Source organism: Neophocaena asiaeorientalis, unplaced genomic scaffold, assembly GCF_003031525.2.
Source record: "Neophocaena asiaeorientalis asiaeorientalis breed wild unplaced genomic scaffold, Neophocaena_asiaeorientalis_V1.1 scaffold87, whole genome shotgun sequence".
Taxonomy (NCBI): Eukaryota; Metazoa; Chordata; class Mammalia; order Artiodactyla; family Phocoenidae; genus Neophocaena; species Neophocaena asiaeorientalis.
The window spans coordinates 2,364,790-2,386,585 of NW_020175432.1; the positions used below are offsets into that span (position 1 = coordinate 2,364,790).

At 53.5% G+C, this 21,796-nt stretch overlaps 2 protein-coding genes across 2 annotated transcripts in view; one reads left to right on the forward strand and one right to left on the reverse strand.

Moving 5' to 3' along the window:
* Nucleotides 1-15,733, forward strand: part of B3GNT3 (UDP-GlcNAc:betaGal beta-1,3-N-acetylglucosaminyltransferase 3) — a 17,227-nt gene extending 1,494 nt beyond the window's left edge. Inside the window, 7 exon segments of the mRNA XM_024767270.1 lie at nt 9,584-9,651; nt 10,642-11,974; nt 11,976-12,467; nt 14,167-14,198; nt 14,200-14,456; nt 14,459-14,519; nt 14,521-15,733. Coding sequence (XP_024623038.1) covers nt 11,900-11,974; nt 11,976-12,467; nt 14,167-14,198; nt 14,200-14,456; nt 14,459-14,519; nt 14,521-14,704 — 1,101 coding nt within the window. The 5' untranslated portion in view covers nt 9,584-9,651; nt 10,642-11,899 and the 3' untranslated portion in view covers nt 14,705-15,733.
* Nucleotides 15,734-16,952: 1,219 nt separating this feature from the next.
* INSL3 (insulin like 3) lies at nt 16,953-20,462 on the reverse strand. The gene is made up of 2 exons (XM_024767692.1): nt 19,662-20,462; nt 16,953-18,839 (listed from the first exon to the last, which is right to left on the reverse strand). Exons 1-2 carry the CDS (start codon nt 19,849-19,851, stop codon nt 18,628-18,630), a joined length of 402 nt encoding a protein of 133 aa, XP_024623460.1. The 5' UTR covers nt 19,852-20,462; the 3' UTR covers nt 16,953-18,627.
* Between the last annotated feature and the right edge of the window lie 1,334 nt (nt 20,463-21,796).

Here is a 21,796-nt window from a genome sequence, read left to right on the forward strand (position 1 = left end):
CCCCTCCCCCCTCTCCCTGACCCCCTCCCCTCGCCTCCCACCCCCTGGGGCCAGGGCCTCCCTGTTGTCCAGATCTGGAATTCAGGGCCCAGAGGAAGTTTGCTGGATTTGGGGCTGGCCCTGGGGCCACCACTTTCTCCCACTGCCCTTTCAGTTCCCAAGGTGGCCACCATGACAGACAGGGCTGAAGAGTCCAGAGGAAGAGGTGTGGCCCCTGCGTCAGGTCACTGGGCCCCCACCTCTTAGCAGCCTAGGTGAGCAGTTCATGTTTGCCCAGACCAGCCTGGACACCCTCCCTTTCCCTCTCCCTCGCCCCCAGGGCGCAGAGAGTGATTCCTGCCCGGTACTCGGGGTGTGGGGGAACTGAGAAGGGGCCTTGGAGCTTCTCTGCTCCAGGCCAGAGCTTGGGGAATCCAGACAAGCCTGTTGGCCCAGGGACCCTGGGGCTGGGCTGGGTTAGCCCAGGAGGAGGAGATAAGACGTCACTGAGCGTCTTCTCTTCCTGCCAACAGCCTCTGAGGCCCAGAGTGGGGCAATAACTTGCCCCCCACCCCCCATGAGCCAGGGAGGATGCCCATTGTGGTCCCTCCACCCGATGGGAGTCTGGCTCAGCTTGATTGCCCCCCGTAATAGGGGAACTCACTACCAAGATAGCAGACTAAAGGAGGTCCCACCGGGTGGTGGTTAAAGGCAGGGACTGGGCTACAACTTGACCTCCCTTGAATGGGTTCCTTGACCTCTCTGTGTCTCAGTTTCCCCATCAATAAAAATGAGGCTAACATAGCCCTACCTCCCAGCGCAAGTGTGGAGTGTCGATGAGCTGATGGTGGAAAGGCTGCATGCAAGATATCGCATGTTAACTCTAATCCTGATTATGTGGCTCATTGGTGATATTTATCTTTGCATGAAAGAAATTGTGTCCGACAAAGCCTGGATGAGGGCCCTGACCAGGTGTGGAGGTCCTCCAGAAGGTTCCCAGAGGTTCAATTTGCACATCAGCCCTGGATCTTTGGAAGATTCTGAGGTTGAACTGCGATGCACAGCCTGCCTCCCTAGCCTCAGTTTCCCCATCTAGGAAATGAGCCCAGAGATGCCGTTTGAGGCTCAGCTGGGGGCAGGGCTGGCATTTAATCAGGGGCCTATGTCCAGCCTCAGAAACCTTCCTGGACTCATCCTAGGTACCCCGGGCAGTTCCTGCAGTGGGGGAGGGCAGGCTTATCCAATGAGTCATCCATTAGGAGCCCTGGGACCTGGAAACAGAGGACTCAAGGGTCTAAAGTGTGTGTGTGTCACCCTGCCCCCTCCCACCCTTTCTTCCACGCCCAGGGGTTCACCAGAGTGAATGTTGGACGTATATTTGCATAAAACCCACTTACACACATGGTAAGCAGAGTTGGCCCGTAATGAGGCTTTCTTACGAATTATCTTTACTGGGCTTTCTCTTCTTTTTTTGTCCTGTTTACAAAAGCAACTCATGGTCCTTGTAAAAAGGGACCAGCCCGTCATTACTGGAAGGCCAAACTGGTATGAACTGGTGAGGGATCGCCCGCAGGTCCAGCTCATCAGTGTTCAAATTCCAGCAACCTGGTCTCTGGTAGGTGGGTGCCTTCTCTGTGCCTACCTTGCCCCCCCGGGAACTGGAACAGGGGACCTCCTTGGGAGGCTCAGTGAGAGCCACGGGGGCCCATCCACAGGCCAGTGGTTCGCACCCTCTCCTGCAAGCACCCCTGGCTCCCGTCCTTGGGTCTTCATTCCTGGGACTTACCCTTTTCTGGAAAATTGTCTCCTTCGCTGCCTCTGTTCCCCATTAGCCCATTGGCTCCCCACACATGGTAGTTTGTCTCCATCAACTTGGTTGGGTGCCCAGAACCTAGACCAGGGCGTTCAGCTCAGAGCAGTGACCAGTGTGCAAGTGATAGCGGTAGCTGCTGCCGCCGATACTGATATCGTCATTGTTGGCACTTCGTATATGTGTGACTTGGAGAAAAGGTGACCGCTGAGTCCTCTAGCCTTTCCCAGGGCTCAGGGGGTTATACACACAAATGAGGTTCTCCTGTCACTGCCCCCCACCCCTCACGTCTCCTTGTGGCAGCCCCAGAATGTTCCAGGCCCCCATCCCTATCCAGATCCCAGCTGAGCGTCGGTGGGGAGCGAAGGAGCAACTTAAGCCACGGTGGAGCTCGTATTTAGCACCTGCTGGGGGTGAGCCGTGAGTGGGCAGCTGATGCCAGGCAGCCTCACAGATGAGGCTGCTGAGGCCTGGAGCGGGCGGGGGGCAGCCACTTGCCCCGAGTCCACAGATGACCAGTAGCCGGGTCAGGCCCTCCTTCCCCGGGGGCCACGGTGGCTGTCTTAGGATCATCAGCTCTCTTGGTCCTCACGGCTGCTGGGTGAGGGCGGGGAACGAGCCGGCCTCACGTTCCTGATTCAAGAACTGAGCCCAAGTGACTGGGCTGTTTGGGAGCACCCAGGCCTGGGGGTCCCCGGAGCTGGGGTAAGGAGGGGGTCGCATGGGTGTGTGTCTGACAGGCCTGGAGAGGGACCCAAGATTCACCCTCTCCAAGCCTCAGTTTCCTCATCTGGAAATTGGGAGCGTCGTGTGGGGAATCGCCTTGATGTGATGGAGGCCTCCAAGTCAGTGTCAGGCAAGCCCCCACTGTCCGTGAAATAGTGCAGGGTGGGGACGGGGGGGGTGGCTGGTCCAGGCCCGCCCAAGGGTGCTAACGGGTAGGGCCTTGCCACCTGGATTGTGTGACATTCTCACTTCCCCATGTGTCTCAGCTTCTCTGCCTTCCTGGCCTCCCCAGGGGAGGTGAGGGGGACAGAGGTGCCTGGAGCCATACGTGCCTGGGTCCTTGACAGACCTTGACTGTCACTTGGGGGTGTAGGCAGAGGCTGGGGGACTAGAGCACTGTCACCAGCGGGGGTCCCTAATTAATTCTGCCAAGTGGTCAGCCCCTTCCGTACATCTAGTGTCTCATTAATATTCAGTGGGTTATTAATATTTAGTACTGTGTATATATATATATATATATATATATATGCAACGAATCATGACTATTCATTGTTGCCTTATAAGTAGTTCATATATTATAAATACTGGGTGCCTCCTGCATATTTAACAGATCATTAATATTCAGCACTTCACTAATATCCATTGCTTCTTGCTCATTAAACGCATCCTGAATATTTTAGTGCCGTGAATATTTGGCCCTTTTAGCACATTAGGACTGTTCGGAGTCAGGAATATCCAGTGCCTCTTGGTCCTGCCCCCTTGGCTCCAAGGATGTGCTTGCTGACTTCTCAGGACTGAATCATCTGCATCCCCAAGGTCCCGGGTAGGGGATGGTGGCAGCTGCTGCCTAGAATGGGGTTAGCCTGAAGTGAGGCACAAGGAAATAGCCAATATGTGAGTCATCGTTAGTATTATTCCTCATGCAACAAACAGCAGTGAGCACCCACTGGGGACACAGCTGTGAGGGCCAAGATGCTGGGCCCCACCTCCCCAGGCTGGCTGGGGAGATGGACAGGAGGGAAGTGAGCAGTTTTGTCTAATGGTGGTGAGAGCAGCAGAGGAAAGCAGAGCCGGGGTGGGGTGTTTTAGCTGGGAGGTTGGGGCGTCTCTAAGGAGACGATGTTGGGCGGAAACCTGAAGATCAAGGAGAACCAGGGGGAACAGCGGGAGAGAGGGGTGTCCGAGGTGGAAGGAAAGGCAGGTGCAAAGGTCCTGTGGCAGGGCTGAGCCCGGGTGTTTGAAGGAGCTGTGAAGAGGCTGGTGTGGCAAGAGTGGAGGAAAGGGGGCAGTGGACATGGGGCGGGAGGAGAAGGAGATTGAGAGCACCCCAGGGGGAGGCTTTGGGGTTGCAGCCAACGAAAACAAGTGGTTTTGCTGTGTGCGCTGCAGGAAGCAGGGTCTGAGTGATGGTGAAGTTGCAACAGTGCATGGAGGGCAAACAGCCCCGAGCAGGATTGGCCAGTATTGCAGTGGGGGGACTGGGTGATGGGCCCTGAGAGTCAGCCCGGACATCACTGCTGTGACTCTGTACACCGTGGCACTGCGGTCCTTAGGGAGGAGCATGGAAGAGACCCTGCCACGTGCAAGCAATATATGGATGTGTTCAGCCATCAAATGCCTGATGGATCTTCCTGGTTTACGTGGCATCGTGTTCCGAAGGCTCTCGCCCAGACACCACACCTGGGTCACCTGCTGCCCCATAAAGTCCCCTTGTGAAAGGCTCAGAGACTTCTCACATTTTGTTCTCCCTGGTCCATCCTTCTCTGTCCCCCACATCCGGGCTCTAAAATTTTTTTTCTTTTTTTTTGGCCATGCCACACTGCATATGGGATCTTAGTTCCCCAACCAGAGATCGAACCCGTGCTGCCTGCAGTGGAAGTGTGGAGTCTTAACCACTGGACCGCCAGGGAAGTCCCAGGCTCTAAATATTGATGACTCCCTTCATCTTATTTGCTGAACTCACCCACGTCCCTGTACCCCGCCAGCCAGCCCCTATCCAGGTCCCCAAATTCTTCTTCCTGGTTGCTGCCCTGGCCTCTAACTCCTGCCCTGATCGCCTTTTCCGCCTTCAGTGGCCCCACAGGGGACTTCTTCAAAGCATAACTCAATCTTGTCCTTCCCCTGCTCACACACCGTCCATGGCTCCCCATTGCGCCTCACCTGCAACAGAAGAGCTGCTTTGTGGTCTGCCCCGTTTCCTGTTCCTCCCCCACCATCATCTGGCAACCCTGCCTGTATCTCCCTCCTCCTCCACTTCTCCAACCACACCGCCTCCTCTCTCTCCCTTTGATAACCTAAATTTGTGCCCACCTCAGGGCCTTTGCACTTCCTGTGCCCTCCGCCTAGAATGCCCTTCCCCTGGGGCTCTGCCCAGGTGATTCCCCTTCATCCTTCAGGATGTCCCCAGGCTGGTCAGGTCCCTCCCCTGCCAGGGATCCCTCCTTCTTCAACAGCATTTATCGAAGCTGCGACTAAACAAATCACTTCCTCATGTATTAATATCATAAAAGAAGGGCTGGCTTGGCCATGGCTATGTCCCCTGCACCCTGCATACAGTAGGTGCTTAGTAAATACTCTATGGCCCACAAGTCAGTGCAACAAGTAAAACAGTTGGATTCGTACACATTCATAGACATTCCTGCTTTATGCTGAGCCTCGATATCCCCATCTGTAAGTGGGGGCACTAAAGGAGCCAGGACAATGAACCAAGGTCACTGAGGTTGTCATCGCATAGTCAATGTATGCCGAGCCCTTTAATACTCAATACAAAGTGACCCATTGTGTGTCTGTGGGACAGGGAGTATTCTCAGCACTTCCATGTGCTAATGAGGAAATAGACTCCCAAGGGGAAGTGACTCACCAAGGTCAACTCAGAGCAAAGAGGTACCATTCAACAAGGAATCTGACCTCTCTGCTCCCTGCTCACACACCTCCATGGCTCACCCATGCCCCCAGGAAACAGCCCCACTACTCAGCCTGGCGTTCAAGGTCTTTACAGGGTCTGGCCCCACCTCTTAGCCTCAGAAATCAACCCCTCTCCAAATTCTGCTTTTCAGCAAAATAAACTACACATGATTCCTTGAATAGGCTTTGTTTTCTTTCCCTTCCTTGCTTCTGCATTTGCTGCCTGAACTCCCCTTGGTGAACTCATATGCATCCTTCAAAACCTCAGCTTCAATATCCTGATCCATTCTTCTGGCCCAGCCCTGATCCCACAGGTGTCTGGACTTGTCTCCCCCAGATTGAGGGCTTCTGGGGGGCCAGGCCCAGGGATGAGGCTTCTCAATTCCTCCAGAACCTATTTGTTGAACAAATGAATAGTTTTCATATATGTATTTTGAGATAAGAGCCACTGAGACCCTTCTCAGAGCTGAAGGACTTGGAGATAATGTGGATTTCTGTGGAAATGTGAGTCACCCACTGGGCCACCTTGGGACGACTCTCTGAGCTTCACTTCTCCAGCTATGAAATGGGGGTGGGGATTCCCCCAGAGTTATTCAGACCCCACAAACTTCAGAGTGAGTAGCTATTTGGGCTTCCAGAAGCCCAGTCCTTCCAGAACTGGAGAGGGTAGACAGGAGAGTCTTGTGTGGGGTCAGGGAATCGAAAGCAGACCTGAGGGGAACTTCTCACCAGCCATACAGCCCCCACCAGCAAAGTCCCCAGAGCTGCCGCACAGTCGCTTAGGAGGAAGTAATACCAAGAGGCTTCCCGTCCTTGGTTAAGTGGAGCCCGTAAGTCCCAGCTTTTCCCACGGTAGGTGTGAGGTCCCAGCCCATTTAGAAAGTAAGGCCTGTAAGGAGAGGCTGGGGACTACCTGGGATACAGCCCACTGAGACACCCAGCAAGGTATCCTGAACCAGTAAATCCGCAGCACTTTTAACCTGGCTGAAAGCGGGGCCTGGAGTTTCTTTTTTATGCCAGTCTGGATGTGGGATGTTGCGAGTTTGGAAACATTTGCTGCTTGAAGTTCTAAGGGGCCATGAGTTAGGGGTGGAGGTAGCCTTGGTGGCTGGAAAAGGGAAGGGGATCTGGGATGCATTAATAGAGGTCTAGTGTAAGGGGAAGGGGACGTGAGCCTCCAGCCCCTCCACCCCCAACTTGAGCTCTCAGACCCCAGTCAGGAGCCTTATGGGGGTTGGGAGGGTGAAGTGGCTGTAAGATCCCTCCATTTAAAGAAACCAGAGACCCCGCAAGAAAAAGTTGGGAATGCAGGTAGCCAACAAAGATTAAGTGTTTCATATGCAAAGGGATCTTACAAATAAACAAGAAAGAAAATGCAAGGAAAAGAACTGGCGTTAATGGATTTAATTAAAACCAAATGGCCACCCCCAAGAGCTTCTATTTCGCCCAGATACCCTGATCCCAGTGATATGAGCCATTTAATCATTTTACCTCTTCTCACACCTTCCCCCTCCCCAATGTCCAGGTTTGGTTGAGTTGTAAATATTCCTATTTGTTGAGGTATCTTTCTTTGTTTTGGAGCTCTTGTTTGGCACTAAACACATTCCCAGCCAATAGATCCTTGGCCATTTAGGTTTGATTTTCTGTTTAAATAGTAATAAATACTCCATCTAATGAACTTAACTAAACCTATATCAAGCTTCTTTGTTCAGTCCCTCATTCTCCTCTTTGGATCCTTCCTCCTTTTGAGTTCTCTGTTCTGGTTTCTGTGTTCGTTTAGACCAGGATTTCTCAATCTTGAAAATGCTGGATCATCTTCTGTCATGGGGCCGTCCTGTGCCCTATAGGATGTTAATTTAAGCAGCATCTCTGGCCTCCACCTGCTCGATGCCATTAGCAGTCCCATATCTCCACCCTGCCCCAATCATGATAACCAGAAATGTCTCTAGACATTGCCCAGTAAGTATCCCGTGGGAGCAGAATAACCCCTGATTGAAAACTGATTTAGACTCTAAACTGCAGATGGGGTAGGGGGTGAATCACCATCTAAATTTTCATGGGATTCTGAATGAGGGTGTCTCTTAGCCAGAAGTTAGGGTCCCAGGCACACCCTTGTCTTCCAGCATCTGTGAGTCTCTGGCCACCAGTGTCACCGAAGAGAATGTTGTGACATCTCTGGTCTTATTTTTGGTGACTTGGGCTTTCTACTGCAGCTCTTGAGTTTTTTCCTGTCCTCGGAGCTCAGGGATCTGCCAGGTTCACCTGGGAACGCTCCTTTCTTGTGGTCCACTCTGGACTCGGGCCCCTCTTCAGCTCAGGAAAATGTCCTTCTAGGATTCTGTTCGTTCTTGCGTCATTTTTCAGTTCACAGTCTCCTCTCAAGATTATGATTTGCCTTTTTGGGTCTCCAAAAACCCTCCAGATGGTGAACCACCTGCTGAGGCTGGCAGCTAACCCAGGGACGCCATGGAAACAAGACAGGCTCTGTGCCACCCGCAGACAGGGTCCCCAGCTGCTCGGACTCCACCAGCTCATTCCCACCTCAGGGTCTTTGCACCTGCTGTTCCCTCCCTAGGGATCTTTCCCTCACAACCTCAGCCATGATGGCTCCTCTGTGCCATTCACATCCCAGCTTAAATGTCATCCAGATCTCAAAATCCACGCCCACCACCCAACCCCATTTCCTCCTGTGGCATTCATCCCCTTGTATCTCTTCACCGAGGTTGTTATTTAGTGTTTGTTCCCCCTCAAGCATGTGGGTCCCAGAGTGGCAGAGACATTGAGGTATCCCGTGCCTGTTCACCACTGTGTCCCCGCTCCCGGGAGGTGCCTGGCACACAGGAGAAGCACAGTAAATATTGGCTCGAATGAATGAATGTATAAATTCACTCAGAGAGTCAATATATATATATATTTTGGCCGCGACTTCCAGGATCTTAGTTCCCTGACCAGAGATCGAACCCGTGCCCCCTGCAATGGAAGCACGAAGTCCTAACCACCGGACCTCCAGGGAAGTCCCAAGAGTCAATATTTTTTCAGATGCTGTGGCATGCCAGCATTCGTTTGTTCGTTCATTCATTCAACACACATTTACTGAGCGCCTACGACGCACCAAGCACAGTTCTAGGGGCTGGGGATAAAATGATGAATAAGACTTATTGCATGGAGCCTGTATTCTGGTGGGGAAGATAGATGAGAAGCAGTACATTTTTTAAGGTTTTTAAAATTTATTTATTTTTGGCTGCGTTGAGTCTTCGTTGCTGCACGCGGGCTTTCTCTAGTTGTGGCGAGCAGGGGCTACTCTTTGCTGCGGTGTGCCGGCTTCTCACTGCGGTGGCTTCTCTTATTGTGGAGCACGGGCTCTAGGCGCGCGGGCTTCAGTAGTTGTGGCACACAGGCTCAGTAGTTGTGGCTCGTGGGCTCTAGAGCGCAGGCTCAGTGGTTGTGGCGCACGGGCTTAGTTGTTCCGCGGCATGTGGGATCTCCCCAGACCAAGGCTCGAACCCGTGTCCCCTGCACAGGCAGGTGGGTTCCTAACCACTGCGCCACCAGGGAAGCCCCATTTTTTAAGTTTTTATTTTAGGAGGTGAAAAGTGCCGTGGAAGAAAGAAAAAGTAGGCTAGGGTGGGGGATCAGGGCTGCCGGTGAGATGGTGTGTCCTTCCTGACGAGGTGTTCCTGAGAAGGGGACATTTGAGCAAAGACAAGGAGGAGGGGGAGGAGGGAGTTGTATAGAAATCTGGAGAATCAGGCAGAGGAAACAACCTGTGCAAAGGTCCTGAGGCAGGACCGTGCTCAGCACGTTTGAGGTTAAAATCCCAACCACACTTTTACATAGGGTTAATTCCCATTTTACTTTGAAGCTCAGAGAGGTCAAGCTTCTTTCCCAAGGTCACACAGCAGAACCTGTGGAGTGGGATCTGAGCCCCATTTCGGGGAGACACCTGGCTGGAGAGGTCTTGGCCAGGCAGTGTGCAGAGACAGTGATGGGCACGTTGCGGAAATGGCCTCATGGATCAGGGAAGGAGCCTCTGTTCCCAGCACCAGCACCCATTTGTGGCTCTAGATAAAATGGGAAACTACTCTCTTCTTGCTCCCAGGCAATTGCTGGGTGGGTTTGCTTGGAGCTCGAGGGGCCTACCAGAATCCACTGACTACCCCACAGTGTTTCAGGTGCCAGAGGGGAGAGCGAGGAGACCCCAGACGAGCACAGACATCCTGAGGCAATCTGAGGTAAGTGCTGGGGTTCACATATTCATTCAACAAATACTTGTTGAATACCCGCTAGGTACCAGGTGCCGGGAACTCCCTTCACACCTGCACAGCCTAGTGAGTTGCTCAGATGCCCCCTTTATAACTGAGGAAACTGAGACCCTAGGTGTGGAGGGCACACAGCCAGGGAGTGATGGAGTTGGGATTTAAACCCAGGAGTTGGACTCCAGTGGGCATCTCTCTGAGGTGAGACAATAAGTGTTTACTGAATTGGTAAGTTCTGCCTTGGGTCTAATCTGGCATTTTCATGCTGCGCTGGAAGATAGATCTTCAAATTTAGGGCTGGAACACAGCACAGATACCACCTTTCCAGACGAAATGACATTGAGGGAGTCCAGGGAAGCCTGGGAAAGGGATCTGGACAGGAGACCAAAGGCTCTGCCTACACATGGGAAAGGAAATCTTCAGGCGGGGTTGGGGTGGGGGATTGATGGATAAATTAAGAGTGTGCCAGGCTGCTCTCACCTTCTGAGCTGGCCCACACTCTGTCGAGCGTGTTTCTCTCTAAATAAATCCACTTCTTACCTATCACTTTGTCTCTCACTGAATTCTTTGTGACGAGACATCAAGAACCTGAGCTTTGTTAAATCCTGAGACCAGAACTAAAACCCCCAACAAATGGAAAATGTTAGCATTCTTCACTCCAGAAAAGACCACCTGAGACCAGATCAAAGGAGCACAGGCCCTGCATACACCCTAATCCTTATCAGCAACCCTGCCCTTGAACCATTGCCAAGTTCTCCTGGGTTGGGACACACAGTTTTGAGGGGCACTGCTTCCCCCTTTTCCCTGGCAAAGCAATAAAGCTCTTCTTTTCTACTTCACACCCCACCCCCGCCCAAAAAAAGTGTGCCAGAGAGAAACTCAATGAATTTACTTTTATTCATAAATGCATTCATTCAGAAACTCTCTGCTTCCCCCATGTGTTTGCCTCATGCTGGGCAATGCCAGGACCCTCAAGAAGCCCCCAGTCTTGGGACGAAAAAGTTAGAGATCATGATGAAACCGTACACCTCAGATTGGGACTCGAATCCAGCCTAAACCCAGACTGACACTTGGACTCGAACCCGGCCAAAACCCACAGTCTTCCTGCTGAGATCACACACCATATCGGGTGAGAAAGGCACCAGGGTATGGGGTTATCAGTTTTTATAGGGGTGGGTAATTTTATAGGCTAATGAGTGGGAGGAGTATTCAGCTATTAGAGGAAAGGGCGGGGATTTCCAAGAATTGGGCCACTGCCCACTTTTTGATCCTTATGGTAGGTCTTGGAACTGTCATGGTGCCTATAGTGTCATTTAGCTTGCTGATGTGTTAACAGTGAGTGTATACTGAGGCTCAAGGTCTAGTGGAAGTTGACTTGTCTGCCATCCTGGATCCATCGGGTTCTAGTCAGTTTATGTCATGTCTGTGGGCTATGTCATTCTTTCAAAGGTTGTGCCCTGCCCCCTTCCCTCCTGTTTCAGTTACTTAGCCAGAGAGGGAGACAGGGCTAAATAGGAGACCAGGACTCTTCCTGAGAGGTCCAAGAGGACTACCCAGAGAATGGATCATTTGAGATGGGTTTTAAAGGAGGAAGAGGAGTTTGCCAAGGAAGATAGCTTTGTTTGAGACATGCTGGGCCTGAGGGTTCTGTGAAGAGCCAGGGCCCATGCTCAGCTCACAGGACCATTAAAAATAGTCAAGAAGAATGAGTGACGGTTATATCAGAATCCCAGAAGCTCAGAGCTTCCTGGAGGAGCAAGTGAAAAGGGAAGCAGGAAGGATCCCAGCAGCTCTCAACTGCTAAAAAGAGAGTTCTCTGCCTCTCTCGGGGAGGCTCCTGGGCCATCTCTGAGAGAGGGATATAAAGAGGACCCGCTTGGATGGGGGGGGTGGGATTCTGGGCACACTGAATCTGGGAGGCTCACCTTGGCATTTCCATGCCTGTTTTCTCTGTAACTACTGATCCCCGGTAGGACCTGGGCAACAGTCAGAGCCAACATGGGGTACTGGAGGAGGTGGGAGCCGGGGGAATCTCTGGGGGTGAATTTCAGTATTTTTCCAACTTGAGCAACCGTAGGGCTGCAACCAGGTGTTGAGGTCCACAGGTAGCTCTGGAAAAGTGCTTGGCCCATCTGGCATCTTCAGGCATCTTCAGTGAGTGTTATTGTCTGCAGGAGCTGCCCAGGGGTCTCTTCGGACCAATCCCAAACTCAGGCGGACCAGAATGAGGTGTTCTCGGCACCTGCGGACAGAGTTGGGCCTGGCTGTGGCTCTGGGCACCTTCACCCTCCTCCTTCTCTTCAATCTGCAGGTCACCACCCACCTGCCCAGGCCTGAAGGAGCCACCGGGCACCCCCGTGGCTCTGGTCTGGCCCTCGCCACCCTCCCGCCCACCGCCCGCCCCCTGCCTGGCCAACTCCTCCACGGCCGCCCTGCCGGACTTCGCCAGGCAGCCGCAGCACATCCGCAACTTCCTGCCGTACAAACACTGCCGCGATGTCGTGCTGCTCCAGGACGAGCCGCCTGACAAGTGCGTGCAGCCAGTCTTTCTGCTGCTGGTGATCAAGTCCTCGCCCGGCAATTACGAGCACCGGGAGCTGGTGCGGCTCAGGTGGGGCCGTGAGCGCCAGGTGCACGGTGTCCAGCTGCGCTGCCTCTTCCGCGTGGGCACGGACCCCAACCCGCTGGAGACGCGCAAGCTCAACCGGCTGTAGGCCACGGAGGCGCGGATGCACGGTGACATCCTGCAGTGGGATTTCTACGACTCATTCTTCAGCCTCACGCTCAAACAGGTGGGCTGGGGGAGGGAGGGTGTCACGTGATTGGGGCCACCTCTTCTTCCTGTCCAAAGTTGCTACCACCTCCTCTGAGGAGCTCTGGGGACCAGAAACTCCCATCAACCTCGCCCCAACCTCGCCCCTGTCCTCATGGTGATCCGAAGTCTTCTTTGTCCAAGGGAGGCAGGGAGAAAGGACTTACAAGCCTGGCTTTCCAAGCCTTGATGACCTGGGCTCAGGTCCAGACTCTGCTGCTTATCTGCTGCTTGCCATGATCATTCACCTCTCTGTGCCTCAGTTTGCTCATCAGGGAAACGGGATATTAATTGAACTCACCCACCTCTGAGGGCTGCTGTGAGGATTACATGAGATGATATTCATAAGGCACCTGGACCAGTGCCAGGTGCTCAGATAACATTGGCAATGGTGCATGGGGAGAGCTGGACAGAACACATCTTATTTCTTTTTTCTGGTTCTGTCTCCCCATGAGACCCAGGTCCGTGTGGAAGATACTCAACAAAGACCTTTCTGATGGAAAAGAAACCATGAGAGGGAGACAGAAACTTGCGCATGCTCAGAGGAGGAATTGAAGGCTCCAAGGACCTACCCAGGATGTGGAGGGCGGGGATGGAGTAAGCTGAGTAGAGACACAAGTTGAAAGGGGCCCAGTGCAGGTTCCTGCTCATAGTAAGTACAGACAGATCTGGGTTCAAGACTTTGAACAACAGACCTTCTCTGTTGTATGACCTTGCTCAAGGCACTTTCTCTGGAGAGCCTCTATTTCCTCATCTGTAAATGGGATTGAAGACCACACCTGCCTCTTAAAACTGTATTAAGGATTCAAGGTAGAGCAGGCACTGAGTACACTGCCTGGCATGCAGCCAAAGTTATGGAGGTAACTGAAGCCGAGGTGGGTAGAGGGCCCAGAACCTCTTAACATGCCACGTTCTTTGTTTTTTTTGGTTTTGTTTTGGGGTTTTTTTGCCATACGCCTCTCACTGTTGTGGCCTCTCCCGTTGCGGAGCACAGGCTCCGGACGCGCAGGCTCAGCGGCCATGTCTCACGGGCCCAGCCGCTGTGCGGCATGTGGGATCTTCCCGGACCGGGGCGCGAACCCGTGTCCCCTGCATCGGCAGGCGGACTCTCAACCACGGTGCCACCAGGGAAGCCCACATGCCACATTCTTAACGCAGAGCACAAAAGCATGTGATAAACATCAACTTGACAAACATGAATCCAGTGCCTACAAAGTATTGACCCCATAATGGGTGCCGAGGAGATAGCACATAGGAGAGACACAGCTCCCACCCAGGGGGACCCCAGAGTCTGGTGGGGGAGGTAGATGTTATATAACAGTCATACAAGTAATTATTTAATGGTAGTGCTTGGCAAGGCAGAGTCAGAAGGAATAGCAATAAATGTAAATGTGACAATTTTCAAGCACTTCTTGGTGCTTTATGGAGCATCATCTCTGTAGATCCCCAACACTGCTGGAGGCAAGTCCCATGATGTGTCCTGTCTGGAAAGTTGGAAACTGAGGCACAGAGAGGGGCAGTTGGTTGCAAAGGACCACAGAGTGAGTCCTTTAACCCAGAATAGCCTGACTGGAAAACACATCCTTGCCTGGCCTCACTGGGCTGGGGTGGCCGACAGGGACCCAAAGCTGATGGCCCCAGGCATCAAGCCCGTGTGCCCTGTCCACCCCCCTTTGCAGGTGCTCTTCCTACAGTGGCAGAAGACACGGTGCACATGCCAGTTTTATGCTCAACTGGGATGATGATGTCTTTGCCCACCCAGACAACGTGGTCACCTACCTTCAGGGTGACAACCCTGACCACCACCTCTCTGTGGGGCAGTTGACCCGCAGTGTGTGCCCCGTCTGCCTTCCCTGGAGCAAGTACTATGTGCCGAAGGTGGTGACAGAGGAGGAACGCTACCTGCCCTACTGTGGGGGTGGTGGCTTCCTACTGTCCTGCTTCACAGCCACCGCCCTGTGCCACACACCCCCGCCCTGGACCTCTTCCCCATTGATGATGTCTTCCTGGGCATGTGCCAGAAGCAGGAGGGCCTCACACAGTGGTATCCTCACGGCCGGTGTTCAGGCCCCCTCCAGCTGCCTCTCCTCCTTCGACCCCTGCTTCTACCGAGAGCTGCCGCTGGTGCACCGCTTCCTGCCCTACGAGATACTGCTCATGTGGGACGTGCTGAACCAGCCCAACCTCACCTGTGACAAGCGGACACAGATCTACTGAGGTGGAGTCAGGGCCCCCAGCCTCGAGGCTACTGTCTCCATCCCCATAGAAAGGGCAGCAGCTTTCTCCCCGGAAGCTGAGACCTTTGTCCTCCTAAGTGGGAAGGACCTAGGAGAGTACCAGGGAGGTTGGATGAGTCTGGCTGGTGAATTCCTACACATCCTTCAAAACTCACCTAGTACTGCCTAGACCGTGTTCCATCATCCTCCCTAGACTCTCAGCTGGAAGGACCATCTCTTTCCATGTCAGCTAATGGCAGAAGCACTTCTGCTAGGGCCGCAGCTGCTGCTGCTGCATCTATCCCTTTTCCATGTCCCACTTCCTAGCCCTGACCTTGATCATGGGCTAAAGCCTAAGCAGTGACCAGCCTCTCCTTGGTTGTGAACCTGCAACAGTGGGTGAATCCCTGCAATGGTTCAAGGCCAATTGAGGACACCTGGGTCCACACGCAGCTGAAGCAAGAAGGATTTTTCAGCTGGGAAGAGAGGGTTTCTCTTCTCCACCCCTCCCTGGATCTTGGACCCCTCAGACGGTGGGAGGGGCCAGAGAGTCTGGGAATGGGACCGCCCCCTCCCTGCTTGTGGCTTCAAGCGCTCTAATGGTGGAAACATTGGGCAGAGGAGGGAGGGAGCTATCTGTCTCAGGCTATGGGAGCTCAGAGTTTCTGGAGTCCCTGACAGGACCCAGCCCCACACTGGTGCTCCCCGACAATACAGGAGAGAGTATTGGGGCAAGAGGGGTCTTCCCTGGGCCCAAGGCCAGCACACACACCTTAGTGCCCAGAGAAGGGGGATATTCAGGTCCTTGGGAAACCCTAAGTTCTCGGGACCCAGGACTGGCCCCCGCCCCTGTGTGTCTCTCAGACTGGGGAGATCCAAGTGAACTGGTGACCCCCCCCCCAGCCCTGCCACCCTCGGACAGGTGTCTGAGACAGGCTTCACAGGGATTGGGGCAGTGGCAAAGGGGGCTTCACACAGCAGAGTGAGGACTGGAGACCAGGTCCTCAGGGAATAAAATGTTTTGCAAAGACTTAGAGGTCTTTTTTTTTTTTTGTTTTTTTTAAAGTGATTTACAAGTTTTAACTCAGATCAGTCTACATTCATCCTTAAAATCTCACTTCCAGAAGAAAATATACACCAGTAAAACAGGGCAAGGATGAAGTAGAGGCTATGGAAGCTTCTCTCAGGCAGATCTCACATCACCCTCCCCTGCCTCCCCCCACACACCCTCCATGGCTCCCTATTGCCCTCAGCCTACATTCCCCCCCGCAGACTGATTCTCACTGCCAGCTTGATGGCAGGCTCCGGAGAGAGAGGCACAGCGGTGATACCGCTCCTAGCTGCATGGGGTGCTGGACCCACCTGCTTCTGGCAAGGCTCCTTCTGAATCCCGCCCCACCACCACACAGCCTCCCCTCTCTTCCCCGGGCTCACCTCCTCTCACTGGGACTACAGCTCTACTGTCCTCTGTCCCACTCCTTGTGTCCCCTCTTTAAGTGTTTGTTATGCACCTACTGTGTGCTACACACCTTGCCCCGTGCTACACACCTTGCCCCGTACTCCTCCTCCCAGCCCCATGGGAAAGGTCAGTGGGCACAGACCCACCTTACAGTGAGGACACAAACCTGTGAACAGTGAAACAGGAAGTTACCAGAAGTGGTAAGAACTTTGAGGAGAATTAAAATGAGGTAATTGGACACACAGTGATGGGGACGGGCGCTAGCCAGGAAGGAAGTCAGGGTTGGGACTGCAGAGATGGGGCCTGAAAGAGGAGGTTATGGCCTTGGGGAGAATTGGGAGGAGGATGTTCCAGGCAGATGATACAGCATATGCAAAGGCCCTGAGGTGAGCCGATCTGAGAGCATTTAAATTGCAGCCAGGAAGCTGTGACTGGAGGTGGGTAAGGAGGAGATGGAGGGAGAGGGGACAGGAGATCACAGGGACTAGTCGCATGGGGCCTTGTGGGTTTGGGTGAGGAGAGAGGGTATTGTTTTGAGGGTTACGGCATCTTTGGAGCAAGGAAATGACATGATTAATTTTATTTATTTATTTATTTATTTATGGCTGCGTTGAGTCTTCGTTGCTGCACGCGGGCTTTCTCTAGTTGCGGTGAGTGGGGGCTACTCTTGGTTGTGGTGCGCGGGCTTCTCATAGCGGTGGCTTCTCTTGCTGCAGAGCATGGGCTCTAGGCACACGGGCTTCAGTAGTTGTGGCACGCGAGCTCAGTAGGTGTGGTGCACTGGCTTTGTTGCTCCACAGCATGTGGGATCTTCCCGGACCAGGGCTCAAACCCATGTCCCCTGCATTGGAAGGCGGATTCTTAACCACTGCGCCACCAGGGAAGTCCCGACATGATTGATTTTTAAGTTTTAAGAAGCCCTGCAGCTGCCATGGAGACTGTTGGAAGGTGGAGGCTGAGGCAGCCTCCAAGCCAGAGGAGGCAGGCCTGGATGAGGCAGGGGCTGCAGGGGTTTTTACCAGGTAGATGTGATCTCATCCTGCCCCTGCTCCAACACCTTCTGTGTCTCCCCATTGCCCTTGGGAAAGAGTGCTACTCCCCTGCTGCACCGGATTGAATAGTGTCTCACAAAAGTTCCCATCCACCTGGCACCTCAGAATATGGCCTTATTTGGAAATAGAGTCTTTGCAGATGTAATTAAGGTAAGGATCAAGATAAGATCATCCTGGATTAGGGTAGGCTCTGAATCCAATGAGAGTGCTTTTAGAAGAGACAGAAATGAACACACAGAAAGACATGGAAAAGAAGACGATGTGAAAATGGGGGCAGAGCTTGGAGTGACACACCTACAAGCCAAGAATTGCCAGTAGCCCCCCAGAGATGAGAGAGGCAGGGGGACAGAATCTTCCTCAGAGCCCTTCAAAAAGAATCAACCCTGCCAACACCTTGATTTCTGACTTCTGACCTCTAAAACCGGGAGGGAATAAGTTTCTACTGTTTTAACCCACCCAGTCTGTGGCTGTTCCAGCAGCCTTAGGAAACTAATACACATGTGAACAGATCACATAGTCAAATGCCCGAGCATTTTTTTCAAGAGGGTCAAATCATACAATTCCTATCTCAGGATGAAAGGAGGATGCAAGTGAAAAGAATGGTGAGAGTTGGATCACTAAATATCCACTGTGAGGGAAATTCCCTGGCAGTCCAGTGGTTAGGACTCCACGCTTCCATTGCAGGTGGCACGGGTTCAATCCCCGGTCAGGGAACTACGGTTCCACAAGCCCCACGGCGCCGCCAAAAAAAAAATTAAAAATCCACTGTGACTCATTCAGACATTCATGTGTTGTGTTGGACGTTCAGTGAGGTTAAGGCCCCCCATGAGCCATGACAGAGACCTGGATTCGAATCCTGAACTTGACCATTCCCTCCCTGTCTGACCTTGGCAAACAGCCAGCTCCCTTGGCCTCAGTTTCCCCACTTTTTATTGTGATGATTCTCCAATTGTTATTAAGTTCCTGGAAGTGTTGGTGGGTCCACGGCTGCCAGAGGACAATTCCACACAAAGGCTGACCCAGGCTTCTGCCTTTTTCTTGAGAAAATGCAAAAAGTTTCTTCAGATTCTGCAGGCATCTTATTTATTTACTATTGATAAGACAGCAAGAGGGGTGTCAAATGCAGGGAGCGGAGTAACTGGGGCTCCTCTGAGGTGAGAACATATGAGAACAGGTGTCTGGCATCTCCACGAAACCAAGGATCCTCCAAGCCAGGTTTGGGATATGGTGTTTTCCTCAGTTGGCCCCCCAGAGGACAGGTGGCCTCGGTGAGGTGGTGAGCGCCTTGTCCTAGGAGGTAATCAACAAAGTCCCCCCAGACATGGGGCTTCATGGCACTATGTGGCATTAGGAGTTCACCAGACCGGACCCCTGTGGGTCTCGGGCTCCCCCAAGGCCACACCGCAGGAGGGTTCAGTGGGGACAGAGGGTCAGTAGGTCTTGCCGGGTGCAGCCACTGAGGCAGCAGTGACGGACAGGGTTGGTGGCAGCTGCCCGGTGGCGGCGGTGGTGGTGATGGCGAGAGGCCTGGGGCAGGGCCTGTGGGGCGAGTACCAGCACGGGGTCCTCACTAGCCATCAGCCCATGGAGGAGATGTTGTCCTTCCAGCCACTGTAGCAGCTCACCTGGGGACAGGGAGGAATTCAGCATAGAGGGGGGGACCCCAGAGGACCCCACTCACACTGCACACACAGCCTCCACTCATCATGCACAGAAACAGAAAGTAAGCATTTATTGAGTGCCCAGTGTATACCAGGCACAGATTGAATCCCCCATCCGGACGTGTGCAGTCTCGACCCACACCACACTTAAGTCCCCAGCTATGCACACTCCCACGTGTCACCTATGGTAAGAAGGCACAGACACTTCACAGAGCAGATGACAGAAGGGGTGACATACGACGTATACATGTACACACAGACGCAGGCGCACACCCTCATAGCCCCTCCCACTTCCCTGCGCACCTCTGCACACCCATCTGTACCCGTGTCACACACACAGGACACACACGCATGTGACAGACGTTGTACACAAAGCTGTTTGATACTCCCTGCACCAGGGCCGGGACTAGGGTGAAGAGAGCCAGGCTCGGGCCTGGAGCCCGCGATTTTAAGGGGTCGCCAAAAAACCTCAACAACCAAGATCAAACATATTGTCACGGAATATTTTAAAATTAAAAGGAATGCAGAAATTCCTGAAGATCAAAATATTGACATTGTAAATAAAGACAGGATCTGATCTGGCTACGCACTTGTTAAGACTCGCTCGCGTGGCTCGCCGCGCACTGATTCCCGCTCCTGGCAGGGGGCGCATCCCCTGTGGACTTGCACACACCCGCGCAGCCGGCAGGTGGACCCCAGAACATGCATGCAAACCCGTCTGCATGCACCTGCCCCACGCCCGGCCCCAGAGACCTCACAGCACAGTCCTCGCCCGCCCCTACTCACGGTCGCCGCCAGCCACAGGTCGCCCATCCTCGGGGGACCAGCGCGGGCCCCCGCACAGCCGCACCAGCGCGCGCACGAAGTGGTGGCCGCACAGCTTCTCGGGTGCTTCCTGGGCGGGGGCAGGGCCTAGAGCGAGCGCCAAGGCCGGGCCCAGCAGCACCAGCGCCCAGGTGAGCCGACGGGGGTCCATGGCTGCGGGAGGCACCGGGCCCCAGCGGGGATCCCCCTTATAGGCGCTGGCCCGCCCCAGCTGGGAGCCTTGGAGGGGGAAAGAGCGTTCCTGCAGGATGGTCCAGGGAGAAGGTCAAGGGCAGGGTCAGGGCAAGCATACTGGAACCCCTGATAGTTAGGTTTCCTTTTTTTTATGATATATGAGTGCCTGACAGTCTTTGAGTGCGGAGGCATTGGCTGCATAGATGGCTCCCCAATAAATGTGACTAGGTAAAGGGCCAGGCCACCTCCTCCCGCTGAGGCACCTTTGTTTTACACATGTCAGCTGATTTCAGTCACTGTCCACTCGGGCCACTTGGTTGCTTGTTTTGTTTTCTCTTCTTATGCTTTAAATTCCAACCTATGTTAAATTCACCAATAAAGAGTGAGCCCACGAACTCTTAGGCTCCCACCCTTGACCCCAACGAAAGCAGGACCCCAGACCCACACTGCTCTCTCTACCCAGGACCTTGCTCTGTGGCCCCGGGAGTGCTGTGTAATTTCCAGGTGTGCTGTGTAATTTATAAGTAATAAACCTTTATTTTCTCAAAGTTTCCTGATGGTTGCTGCTGAATGGCATGTTTCAGTCATAATAAGAACTCAAGGGCCGGTCCAGCCACAACATTGATTTTTTTTTAAATTAATTAATTAATTAATTTTTTTAATTTTATTTTTTGGCTGCATTGGGTCTCCGTTGCTGCGCGCGGGCTTTCTCTAGTTGCGGTGAGCGGCAGCTTTCTCTTCATTGCGGTGCGCGGGCTTCTCATTGCAGTGGCTTCTCTTGTTGCGGAACACGGGCTCTAGGCACGCGGGCTTCAGTAGTTGTGGCGCATGGACTCAGTAGTTGTGACTCGCGGGCTATAGAAGGCAGGCTCTGTAGCTGTGGCGCTCAGGCTTAGTTGCTCCGCGGCATGTGGGATCTTCCCGGACCAGGGCTCGAACCCGTGTCCCCTGCATTGGCAGGGGGATTCTTAACCACTGCGCCACCAAGGAAGCCCAACATTGATTGTTGATAGGCCGAGATCCATACAAAACAGCCATGGTCTCTCTCCCTGGGCCAGGGCCTTGGGCGTATCTCTCCCAGGGGGACCACTGGTTGAGGAGTCTTTATTTTTTAACCATTTTAAAGAGGAGAAATAGATAAACTGAGATATAATAATTCCATGGGATGGTGGCAGTGGGCATCCAGCCAACTGAGACCAGGGCCATTCAGAACCTTGTTGTCCTTATTAGTGGACAAATAAGGAAACTGAGGCTCAGAGAGGGGACCCCCACACTTGCCCAAGGTCACAAGAGGATGGGCCCTGGGGCTGCGAGTCTTGGTCGGTTCTGCCTCTCCCACAGCAGGGTCTCCTTGGGTTGGGCAGGGGATGGAGGGCCTCTACCAGGTGCCAGTCTGGATGCCAGTTTTACCAAGGAAGGAAACTGGCAGAGAGGGAGGTTACTCAACCCAATGCGGGTGAGACCCTGAGCTGAAGACCCTGCCTTGCAGCTCCTCCCCCTTTTCACCAAAGCAGGCTACGACAGCAGGCACAGAGATCTCTGTCTCTGTCTCTCCCCTGCTCCCTCTGTCTCTCTCTTGAGTCTCTCTTGGCCTTTCTCTCTCTGTCTTTGTCACTCTCCAAATCTTTCCAGCAGTGCTGAGCAAACGAGGGACTGGTTTGGCCCCCACTAATGTTGGACCCCTCCCCATAGCCTAACCCTCCCAACCAGGCCTTGCTCTCTGGCCCCCACTAGAGCAGCCTGTTCCCTCCACCCACCAAGAGCCTGTAATCAGCTCCACAGGACAATGCCAAGGCCAGCAGCTGGGGCTGGGGGGAGGGCTTCTGTCCTCAAGGGCCCCATCCTCCTGTCCCTCCTCCCCCAGCCTGCCCTGAGGCTCCCGTTGTGGCCCCCAGGGGTCTCTATCCCCCAGCCCTAAGCAT